The 12,368-nt window shown below is 41.2% G+C and overlaps 1 protein-coding gene across 1 annotated transcript in view; it reads left to right on the forward strand.

The window, feature by feature from the left end:
* The window catches only part of VSTM4 (V-set and transmembrane domain containing 4), an 89,531-nt gene extending 77,693 nt beyond the window's left edge, over nucleotides 1–11,838 (forward strand). The window contains exon 8 of the mRNA XM_031460978.2: nucleotides 10,484–11,838. Coding sequence (XP_031316838.1) covers nucleotides 10,484–10,609 — 126 coding nt within the window. The 3' untranslated portion in view covers nucleotides 10,610–11,838. The remainder of the gene's footprint in view (nucleotides 1–10,483) is intronic.
* The last annotated feature ends 530 nt before the right edge of the window (nucleotides 11,839–12,368 follow it).

Genomic DNA, 12,368 nt, shown 5'->3' on the forward strand with positions numbered 1-12,368 from the left:
GGAATGCGCAAGCCTTCCCCGCTCCTCGGTGGCTCTGGTGGCTCTGGTGGCCAGTGTGTGGATGTTACCAGGGGAGAGTTTGTTTTACCAGTGCTCCTCTGTTGAATAAAGAATGAACACTTATCTCGAAGAGGGAAGAGGAAGTCTGCCCTCGATAATATGGATAATGTGTAATTCTCTCTTGGGTAAATAGATTCCTGACAGTGCAACTCCGAAGAACTGCAATCACATTTTTAAGCTCGAAGGTGACGTTAGCATAAACATCCCATGTCCTAGTTATTGATCTGATGCTGCGATAATGGTATTACCCAATTGAACTTCTGACATCGGAGAACTTGCAGTGGCTGCAACTGCATTGTTCTTTTATTCCTGCAACTTAATTCAACGTTTGCATCGAACCGTGATCTCTGTGCAAAAGTGTGGTTTTGCAGCAGTCTGCGTGGAATGTTCAATCTGTTTCTTCTGGGAGGAAAGCTAACTCTTGGCTTGACTCTTGGAAACACACCTACAAAATGAGACAGAAATTTTCAGTTAGGGGCTTGAAGTAAGGCATGGTCCCAAGAGGTTCACAACTTCTAAATCCTTTGGGGTTGACTCTTCCAGTGTTAGCTTTATGCAGTAAATCCTTCCCTTTAGACATACGTTCCATAATCATCGCTCTAAAACTGGGGGGAGGTAGGGCTTACGTTAGAAGCGGGAGGTCCAGCCTGGAGGCTGTCATTGGCTGTTGCAGGTCTGACCACTGGCAGAACGGGAGAGGGGATGGGGGACATAGCATTTCAAACTCTGAAACTTGCATATTCACTTCACTACACCTAGATTCCAGAAGGTTCTATCACTGTATTAGAAAACTGGTCTGTGTGCTAAGCCTTTCCCAGTTCTTCTCGGGATGTTGTTCTATGTGAGAATTTAATCTGGCTCAGTGGCTGTCAGTGAGTATTTGAGTGCAAGGCTAGGACTGGTGAGTTCCTCCAGGACAGTGAAAAGGTAATTACTGGACCACCAGCACCTACTAGAATGGCGAAAATAAAAAAACACTGGCACTACCAAGTGCCGTCATGTATGTAGAGCGTGTAAAACCTCAGATATTGCTGGTGAGAGGGAGCAATGCTGCAGACACTCTGGGCAAATAGTTTGGCAGTTTCTTTTGAAGTTAGACGTACTTTCCATATAACCCAGCAACCCCATTCCTGGGTGTTTATCCTAGAGTCATGAAAACATCACACACAAACCTGCAATGATTATTTATAGCAACTCCTCATAACCATCAAAAACTTGAACTGAGCCAGATGTCCCTCAGCAGCTGTTGGATAAGCAAACTGTGGCACGTGACCCACCGTGGGATACTCCTTAGCAATCAGAAGGAACAAACCATTGATACACATGGCGATGTGGATGAAACGTGAGGAAATCATGCTGAGAGAAAAAGCCGATCCCAAAACTTACATGCTGTATGATTCCTTTCACAAGACATTCTCTAAGAGAGAAAACCATAGTGACAGAACACAGATCGGGGTTGTCTGAAGATAGGGTTGGAGGTAGGACGTGACTGCAGAGGTTAGTGGGAGGGACTGTGATGGAGCCATTCTGTGTCCTGAGCTGGCAGAGGTCCTGGAAATCTGTATGTGCATTCAGATGCATGCAACGATCCACCAAAAAAAAAAAAAAAAAAAAAAAAAGCTTTTACTGCATGTCTTTTAAGAAAATTAAATTAAAAAGTTAAACAAAAATCTCTGTGTCAGTGGAAGACAGAGCAGGAGATGTGAGTAGAACTGTAATCCTAGGGCTGGGGGTGCACACGCATGTGTGTGAACCTGTGAACATGCCTGCCGGGTGGGGGTGTTGCCCACATTGGAGAACATAGCTCAGGAGCACGCTTAGAACATTTGAAATATTTTCATGGAAATAAATAAATTAATAAAAATTTATTATTATAAAATCTCTTCAGTCTTTGGCCAGTGCACCATTCTATGATTACTATTATTAGAGAGATAGACAGATAAGCAGACAGACAGAGAGACAGAAAGAGGGAGAGACAAAGAGAATATATATCATGGTAGGTCCCAGTGCATTCCCAAAAGACGTGTCACAAGGCTGGGCAGTGGTGTGGAGCACACTGTGGACACAAATGATGTCAGGGAGCCCTCACAGAGGGCTTGGCTGGATTGTGAAGCAGTAGGGGGTCCACCTCATATGTGAGGAGAGAGGGAATTCCATGCTGAGGGAACCAGCATCAGTTGCAACTGAGCTCCCCTCACCTGCTGGGGACATCTGAGAAGGAGGGGAACCTGGGAGGGTGATTGAAAGCAGATCACGTAGGAGAGTTTGCATCTAGGCCATCACCCTTGGCACTTGCAGCAGTGGCCGGATGTCCAAAGTCAATCAATGCCTTCCCCTTGGGGTTTTGTAACCTACAACCTTTATTGCTGGAGAACTTTGATATTCCAGACAACAGATCAGAAAGATCCACAAGGCAGGGCCTGTGAAGGAATAAATCTAGCCCTGCTTCTGTTTCGTGTTGACACCTATGTCCTGAGCCCCACCCATCCTACTCCCCCAGTGGGCTGGGTCCTCGTTCTCAGCACCGGAGGCAGTAGATTCCAGGCTGCCATGATTGCTAAGAGCCACCAGAGATCACAGATCACTGGCCTTCACCATCTGGCCACTTCCACTGAGCCCTGGGAGTAGGAATTTCCAAAGTTACGGTTCATTTTACATATTTCATTTTATCTTGAAACAGATTGTCATTTATTTTTTTTTTATGGCAAAATATCTGGGCATAGGCCAGGGCCACTGCCAGTACATATAGCACCTTTATGTAGATTTTAGAAAAATGCCCCTTCTGAATAGACAAATTACAAAAGGGCCCCCTCAACACCATGGAAACAGCTCTCCACCCTCTTGGGAAAGCTGAGCATGGAGGGAATTTCAGCTCCCAGTTACCTAATCCTGAAATCTTTGGTCACTGAGGCCACAAGGCTCCAGTATCTTGAGCATGTTGCCCCTGGTTTTCATTCTTGTTGCCTCAAGTCTCAAGATTTACTCCATTTATTTTTTCATCGGGAAGAAACAAGACACTTTGCCCAAGAAGGTCTGAGCGCATGGGGAAGTATCACTTCCTTGGACCAAGGAGCCCCTTTCTGCAGGATTTTGATCTGTCTTCTACTCAACACATTGCTCAACCTCATCCCAGTCTCTTCTTGAGGTTTGCTTCCCCTGTATCATCAGCGTGAGAAGTGGCAACCAAAGAGGTGGCTTCCGAGAGAGCTGTGGAGTGGCAGGTAGGGGCCCAGGGATTCGGGCAGAACCAACATGACTCAGTAAAGCTGACTCCTCCTCCCTCAGATGTCCATCTGCTCATCTGTGAAGATGAGGATGACCTTGGGTTCTGCCTATATGCTGGGTTCAGCTCAGACTGAACTGGACTAAAGATGGCAGACTGGACTGTCCTGTAGTCCATTATTCAGATGGAGGCAGCCGTCCCTGGGCCTCAGTTGCTGCCTGCAGTAGCTGCCTTCTCATGGCTGGAGCCAAGCGCTCCCTTACGAGGATATTTACAGCAGCATCCCCATCCCTTCTCTCCTCAAAGCTAGTGGGTCCCCAGCCCGGAGCTGTGCTCGGCCCGGGCTGCCAGCGATGCAGCTACGTCGGTTGCAACCCAGGGTCTAGCTAAGCCATGGCGGGCAGGGCTGCTGGGGGTGGAAGGTGTGTGTCTGTGTGTGTCTTGGGGGTGGGGGGTTGTACCATGTGAGGCAGTCCTAGAGCTTCTTTATTCCAGTGTTGTTCCTCATGGAATGGGGAGGTAAATAAATCAGACCTCAGTCCCCTTCCTCCCTCAGAAGGGGATGCTTCTGCTCCAGTGTTGACATAAATTGTGTGCATCTCTTTCGTCCTGGGTGAAGCATCAGGTAGTTCCTCTCCTCTGCCCCTAAGGCAGGCCATTCCCTTTCCCTTCTCTTCTGTCACCATCTTAACTAATCTGTTAGTTTGCTCGGGCTGCCGGACAAGGTACCAAAAACTGGGGCGCTTGGACAGTTCTGGATGCTAGAAGTCTGAGATCAAGCTGTCTGCAGGGCTGGTTTCTTCTGAGGACTCTCTCCTTGGCTGATAAGTGGCCATCTTCTCCCTGTCTCTTTATATTGTCTTCCCTCTCTATGTGCCTGAGTCCTAATGTCCTCTTCTTATAAGGACACAAGTCATCCTGGATTAGGGCCCACTCTAATGACCTGATTTTACTCTAATTACCTCTTTACAAACCCTGATTCCAGGTACAGTCACATTCTGGGGTATTGCAGGCTTAGGGCTTCAATACATGAATTTTGAAGGGACACAATTCAGACCATAACAACTAATTTCCTAGAATCTATTCTTTATCTGTCAAAAGATGTCCAGGGCTACTTCGTTCTCATCGTTCTTGGTAACTCCTGAAGACCTCAGAAGGTATACTGATGGGTGGTATTTTAGCTGACACTCTATAGAGAGAAAGCGATGACACCAAAACATTGATTTATTCAGCACACGTGTGTTCAGCATCTTTTACGGGGTTGACACAGTGGTGCGAGAATCATTGCATACATCTTCTTGTTTAAATCCTCACTTACATCAATGAGGTAGATCCCTGAGTGCCAATGATGGAACTGGCCCAGGGTCACCCAGTTGGCATTTGAACCGAGGTCCCAATTCCTCCTGAACCCCTGTTCTGCTGTCAGCCATGAGGTAATGGCTTCAGGGCCACTGTCCTCACCTCCTCTCCATGAGCACTTTCATTGAACTAAGAGAGGAATTTTCTTTTTAAATTTTTGTCCTTTTCTAAAATTGAAGTGTAGTCGATTTACAAGGTTGTGTTAATTATTATTTTTTTTTTTTTAGAGGAGAATTTTTCTCTCTTGGATGCATTGGCCTCTCTTGGATACGTTGACCCATGTCTCCATCCAAACCTCTGCCCCTCTTGCTTATAAAATCCCACTCCAGACTAAGGAGTGGATTCCTCATGGCTGGGAGGAAACATATGAAAAGTGAGATTAAATGTACATGAAACAAAGGGGTTTAGAACCTACAAGACCCAGGCAATTGAACACAAATCCAGGCCTTTATTGGAGGAATAGAAAGAGAAATGGGCCAGGAGTCTCTTCAGGCTAAGTGAAGGGGAAAAGAAAATAAAACTAAATAGTCCTGGAAAAGAGGAAACGGCCGTGTTCCTTCTCACATGTTTAGAAAGTTTTTTTGCTATTTTTTTAATTGAAATATTGTTATTATTATTTTTTTATTGAGATATAGTCAGTTTACAATGTGGTGTCAATTTTTCTGGTGTACAGCACAATGCTTCGGTCATATAGGAACATACATATATTCGTTTTCATATTCTTTTTCACCATGAGATACTACAAGATCTTGAATATACTTCCCTGTGCTATACAGTATGAACTTGTTTATCTATTCTGTACCTACCTGTCAGTATCTATAAATCTCGAACTCCCAGTCTGTCTCTAGGGCTTCTTTTAAAGGACACTGCCGGGACTTCAAATAGCTGGTCGCCATCCCCCTCCTGTTCTCCGGGGAACACAGCACCCGCAGATAGAAATGTAAAGTTCACGTCTGAAGCCTGGAAGTCCTACCTCCCACAGTGTCCTTTGTGTTTTCACAGTTGTTGCAGGAGTGCTCGTGAACAGCCAGTTCAAGCGTATTTAAATTTGTTTTCTTGAGTGCTGTTGCTCCCACGTACTTCTGTACTTCCTGCAGCACCAGGAACAGGATGGGGGCTTGAGGACCAGAGGCTGGCAGGGAACGAACAGAAGTGTGTGTTGATTCACCTCCAGGGACGCACTCACTGCACTCCAGTTCTTGAATCGCCATAGACATTAGGAGGGATGCCTTTATCTTAAGTCCAAACAGGTTTGTGTGGTCAAGATGGCAGCATCACCTGACACGTGACAGGTCCCTCACGCTGCCTCTGCCCCGCTGCAATTGCCTGCTTTAACCTTTACATTCTGCTCCTGACTCCTGGATTCACTACCAGCGCTATTATAGTCCTCCTGATACGCCGATAATTTTCTCTAAGCTACTTCTTAAGGCACCTCAACCTTCCCCTAAAGCATCAGTGCCAGGAAAGGTCGCTCGGTGAAAAACTGGTGAGGAGTCTACATTTTCCCCTTTTCGGTGGCCATTAGGAATTTATTTCTAGCTAAACAAGCTGGGAAGTGTAATTAAGCACATGGTTGATGGGGATAGCCAAGCACGCGTGCCAGAAAAACAATAGGTTCTTTAAAGGTGCCAAGGACTAATATTACGCATCTCCGGTTGGAAACTGTATATACTTCACAATTCGGAGCCTCTGGTGTGCTACCTCATATCTTCAATCAAATTATTATATTCCAGAAATATGCATAAGGGAAATGATTCTACACATTTTATGGTGGGTTGTTGCTTGTAGCAGTAATTGAAGTACCTTTCCACTTATGAAAATACTAATTTTATTTGTTTTTATTGCTTTTCTAGATGCAATTATTTATTTAGTATGCTTTGGCTTTATTAAATTATGTTTACTATAGGAACATCATAAAAATGTTTGAAAAGGACGCATTAGCCAGGCCAGCCTGGTGACCTGTATGGAGAAAGCTAGCGTTATTTTTCATATCCAAACGTAATGGAATAACTTAAGAATAAACAGATAATCTACACGAGAAAACAATGCAATTTCAAAGTAATGTAATAAAACACCTGGACAATATGATTTCAGAAATCTTGGCTCTAAAATTTACATGAGCTGGGTTTTGCGTGCTTAATTGAGGACGCATGGCGTTTCTAAATAGAATCATTATAATGGGAAACGTAATTAAACCAAAGGGTGAGAAATAAATGGCATTTTTGTTGGCTCGTAAGATACGGACAACGAAGAAGAAATGTAAAAATTTTTGATATCAAAAGACAAGCAGGAGGCTCCAATTCTTATCATTGTCTTTAACATTGAAATTTTAAAAGGGCCACTTTGTGAGGATGGGTCTCTCCAAGGTCACCCCTGACCAGAAGTTACTGGCTGTAAGGAGTTCTCTACATTCTCTTTTTTTTCCCCTCTTTTTTCTCTCTTACCTTTTTTTGTTTTAATTGAGTTATAGTCAGTTGACAATGTTGTGTCAGTTTCTGGTGTACCACACAATTTTTCAGTCCTACGTGAATATACATATATTCATTTTCATATTCTTTTTCACCGTGAGCTACTACAAGATCTTGAATATATTTCCCTGTGCTATACAGTATAGAGTTGTATATCTATTCTTTATCTACCTGTCAGTACAAATCTCGAACTCCCAGTCTGTCTCTTCCCACCCTGCTCCTCTCTGGCAACCACAAGTTTGTATTCTATGTCTATGAATCTGTTTCTGTTTTATATTTAAGTTCATTTTTCTTCTTTTTTTTTTTTTTTTAGATTCCACATATGAGTGATGTTATCATATGGTATTTTTCTCTCTTGCTCCCTGTCCCCTCTTGTGATGCTTCATCTCAAAAGAAAAGAGTCTTTTTGCTTTGGGCATTCTTTTTAAGAACCTTAGATTGAATGTAAATGGTTTATTTATCTTGAATTTTGGCTAGATCACCAAGGTATAGCACATGCCAGAAAAATCAAAATAAAACAATGACAGCACAGTCAAAGCCAAAAAACAAAAGACAAAAGCAGAGTTGCTTACATGAAAGTGATGTGTCTTTTATGACTATAAATCAGTGTCCAGCTTTAATTTTTCTAATTCTGAATTAAAATTAAATAATGTGCTGTTTAAATACATATACCATCTACAAAATTCAAAAGGTACCAACAAATGTGTACAGTAAAGGGTGGGTCTCCCTCCAGCTACCCTGTTTACTTCCCCAGAGAGAACCTTGGAGACAGGTTCTTGATTTCCAAGTGAGATCTAAGAGTTTTCTGAGCACATGGAATATATACACGTAGATTTACTCCCATACACACATATTTACACACATGACAGTAAAACATACAGTACACATACAGCTCCATCATTCTTGTTAAATACTGCACTGTATACCCCATTATGAATGCACGAGTTTCCTACTGGTGTCCATTTAAGTGTTTCCAGGTTTTTTTTGCTTGTACCAATAAGCACTTCCACCAACAATATACAAGAGGATCTGTTTCTGTTTCTTTTGGCAATCTTTTTTTAATTTTTAATTTTTTGGTTTGTTTGTCAACTTGAAAGATAAAACTGATGTCTGTTTTTAAAATTACTACTATCTTATTTTGAGAGAGGTTGAGTCTCGTCATCTGTGTGAGAGCCTTTGTGTTTCCTTTCCTGTGAACTCTCTGGTCCTGTCATTCTTTGTTCAATTTTCTTTTCCTTTTTTTTTTTTTTGGTCAGTTAGACTTTTTTTTGTTTAATTGAAGTATAGTCAGTTACAACGTGTCAATTTCTGGTGTACAGCGTAATGTCCCAGTCATACATATATATACACATCTATTTGTTTTCATATTCTTTTTCATTAAAGGTTATTATAAGATATTGAATATAGTTCCCTGTGCTATACAGAAGAAATTTGGTTTTTATCTGTTTTTATGTATAGTAGTTAATATTTTGTTCTTTGCTTGTGAGTTGGATCATCACCAATTATTCTGTATTTCAATAACATTCCTTAATCATGATAAGAAAATATACATTGGTGACAATAATTATTTTTAACACTTTAAAAAAATTTTATTAAATGTCTTTCCAGCATCTGTAGAGATAACCATATGGTTTTTCTCTTTATTACTACTGTGAATTATATTAATAGATTTTTCTAATATTGAACCATCTTTGCATTCCTGAAATAAAATCAGCTTGAACATGATAATCTATCTTTTAGTGTACATGTTAATGCTCTCTAAGTAAATCTGATTTATGCTAATTTATACTAATAAATGAGATCGTTCTAAAATATGTGAAGCTTTTCCTTTTTTTAATGCTCTGGGTCAGTTTAATTATATTAGAATTACCTCTTTCTTAAAAGAATTTCTTTTAGAAATTATCTTATAAAACTGCCTGGGCCTGGTGCTTTTGACAGTATTTTCTTTCCTTCCTTTTTGCCTTCTTTCCTGCCTCCATTCCTTCCATTATTTTCCTTTCTTCGCTTTTCTTTCTTTTTTTATTTTGATAATAATTAATACATTTAGATTTCCTGGAGTTAATGTTTATAATTTATATTTTTCTGGACTATTGCTCATCCTGTATCTCAAAGTTCTTGCCATATGTTAAGCAAAGTTCTTCAAGTTTTAAAATTTCCTTCACTTGTATCTCTTTTCTAATTTCCTATTTTATTCATTTATACTTTTTCTCTTTTCCTCTTGATTAATTTATTTTTCAGTTTGTTTTATTAGTGCTTTTTAAGCACAAGCTTTTGGATATTTTTATTTATTCTATGGTTTTTCTGTTTTCTGATTTATGCAGTCTAGTGTTATTTATTTATTTATTTAGGTTCTTTCTTCTCCTTTTTAAAAAATTTTTTTTGTTCTGTTTCCTAACTTCTTCAATTGGGGGTTTGATCCATTTAATTTATATCATTTAATATAAATATTTAAGGTTATGAATCTTCTCTGAGTACAGCCTTCTTGAGGTTCTGGCAAGTAATATCTTCTTTATCATTATTTTCGAGATATTCTGAAATGTTAGCTTTATACAGATTAAGTCACTTAAAATTTTTAGATAGGAGCATTCTAATTTTGGGGTTAATTTCTAAGATTTTTTGTTTCTGTCTTTACCTTTTTTTATCCTTTCCATGAGAGGCTGTTAGTTGCGTTTTCACTTGTCAGAATTAAAGTTTACTTTGTGGCCTAATGTTTAATCATTTTTTGTTAGTGTTCTGTGTCAACTTAAAAATAAATCATAGTGTCTCTTTGTAGGACATGGTGTTATATATAAGACAACAAGATCTATCTTATAGGTTTTACACATCCTTTTTTTAACTTTATTTTATTATTTTTATTTAATTAAAAAAATTTTTAATTGAAGTATAGCTGATTTACAATGTTGTGTTAGTTTCAGGTGTACAGCAAAGTGATTCAACCCTATAAACATATACATGTATATTCTTTTTCAGACTCTTTTCCATTAGGTTATTACAAGATGTTGACTGTAGTTCCCTGTGCTATTCAGTAGTTTCTTATTGTTGATTTTATATATAGTAGTGTGTATCTGTTAATCCCAACCACCTAATTTATCACTCCCCACCTCCCCTCTTTCCCTTGGATAATTGTCATTTTATTTTCTATGTCTGTGAGTCTATTTGTGTTTTGTGTCATTTCTTCAGATCCCACATATAAGTGATATTACATTAAGTGGAGTAAGTTAGCCAGAGAAAGGCAGTTACATGTCCCCTTACATTTTTTTGTCCATTTGTTTCCCTTTGAATCACCAAAGTGCTATGAAAATACGTGCCTGACAAATGAATGACATCGAACTCCCTGTGCTCAGCTAAAATTGTGTTGTGTTTTGTCTAATAGCCAAAGATTGCCGAGGAGAACTTGACCTATGCTGAGCTGGAGCTGATCAAACCCCACCAGACAGCCAAAGGCGTCCCCACCAGCACCGTCTACGCCCAGATCCTCTTCGAGGAGAACAAGCTGTAACCCATCCGCCACCCCAGTTATTTATGAAACCTTGGATACAAGATCCTTATTTTTGTATTTTCACTTATGCCTTCTGTGTGGGTGGGAGCCCCTTTCCAGTGACATCCCAGGTGCCTTCGGAGAGGTACGAGGCTCCTCTCTGCAAAAGACAGGTCTCCCAGGACAAGATTTTCTGGGTCTGAGCCCTGACGGGTGAGGACTCTGATTCTGAGACCACCCAAGGAGATTCTCTGCTGAGCCAAACCCCTTTATGTTTTCTTCTCCTTTCTCTGGCTTTCAGTTTGTTTTAATCCTTTTAAAAATCTTACTTTTAATCTTCTACTCTTCCTGTACCTGTGATAGCAAGCTCATAGTATTTAGCTGGAGGAAATGCCATTACAGGACCAAGTGTGAGATGGTAGATAAGATACTAACTGGTTTTCAAAGGATCAGAGAACATTGCCGGGGCACCCAGAACAGCGCAAAGTGCTTATCTAAGGCAGTTGCTCAAGATCGCATCTCTTGTTTTAAATAGATGCACCGACACTGGCGATTTAGAGGCCAAGAGACAGACTGTGGGCAAGTCTGAGGTCTAAGCTGACAGTGAACTGTCTGAAGACCCCGGTGCCCGATTCCCCACCCATTATCACCCAAGGCCGCAGGACGAGTAGAGCGTTGTCCATTCTAAGGGCCTGCACCCCTCCCGCAGTGGGGCTTCTGCAGGTGGAGAAATTTACATTCTCCAAGAAGTTCTCACTCACCCTCTTCCAAGGGCGCTGGGGAGTTTTCCATTGATCGACAGGATGGAAGGCCTCTGGGAAGGGTGCCAAGGTTACCAGCTCTAATTGAATGTCCACTTGCGTGAAAGCAAATAGTCTTCTGCCTGGTTCCCCAATAGTAGGACAGTAGGAAATACAAGCTGAGTTGGAAAACTGTGTCCCGAACACCCCTGTGTTACAGAGTGCCTTGCCCAACTCAACTATGCATGTGAATTCTAATGCCCTTGCGGGGGAGGGAGGCTGGGAGGCATGGCGTCTAGATCCCTGGGGAAGTTGCTCTGTGGACCTGTTCAACATCCAGGATCTCCCTGGAGGCAAATCCATTCTGGAACACAGCCATCCTGTCAACTGTGTTGTTAAGGACACTTCTTGATGTGTGAGTGTGCTTGGCGGTTTTTCACCGCACACTATAGAAAGTTTGGCTTTGTAATGGACCATGTATATATGGTAAATTATATATTTTAAACACAACCTTGAGTCGTGCCCCTCTGTATAGCCATGTGAACTTGGTGGAGTTTCTTATCCCCTAATTGCCTCAGACTCCGTGTCTGTAGAAAAGGTGAGTTAACCTCTCATAGAGTTCATGTCGTGGGATAATGACTGTTGCAGGATTCTGGACACTACATATTGCTACACAAATACACCGTGCTAACATTCATGCTAAAGCCAGTTCATGTTTTCAAAAATGAAAATGTCTTCACTATTTAAGGCTCTCATTGCAATAACTTGAAAAAGTAAATATTTGTCCATGAACTTAGCCCTAGAGTAACACTCCCAGAGACCCATGGTAGCTCACAGGTGCCTCTCGTGGTTTACTGGAAAGGGTCCAAATCGGGAGCAGGTAATGATGATCCAGAAGCAAAAATAGGCTGACCTTACAAAGAGGAAGTCTTCCTCTCCGGCCTCCCCTGGCTCCATTCCCTTCCTTTCTGCCAGACTTCAGAGGTGGTGAGTAAACTCTGCAGCTTTGGAAGAAGAACTCACTGGATCTTCCAAGAGCA

This window comes from Camelus dromedarius, chromosome 8 (assembly GCF_036321535.1).
Source record: "Camelus dromedarius isolate mCamDro1 chromosome 8, mCamDro1.pat, whole genome shotgun sequence".
NCBI classification, from domain to species: domain Eukaryota; kingdom Metazoa; phylum Chordata; class Mammalia; order Artiodactyla; family Camelidae; genus Camelus; species Camelus dromedarius.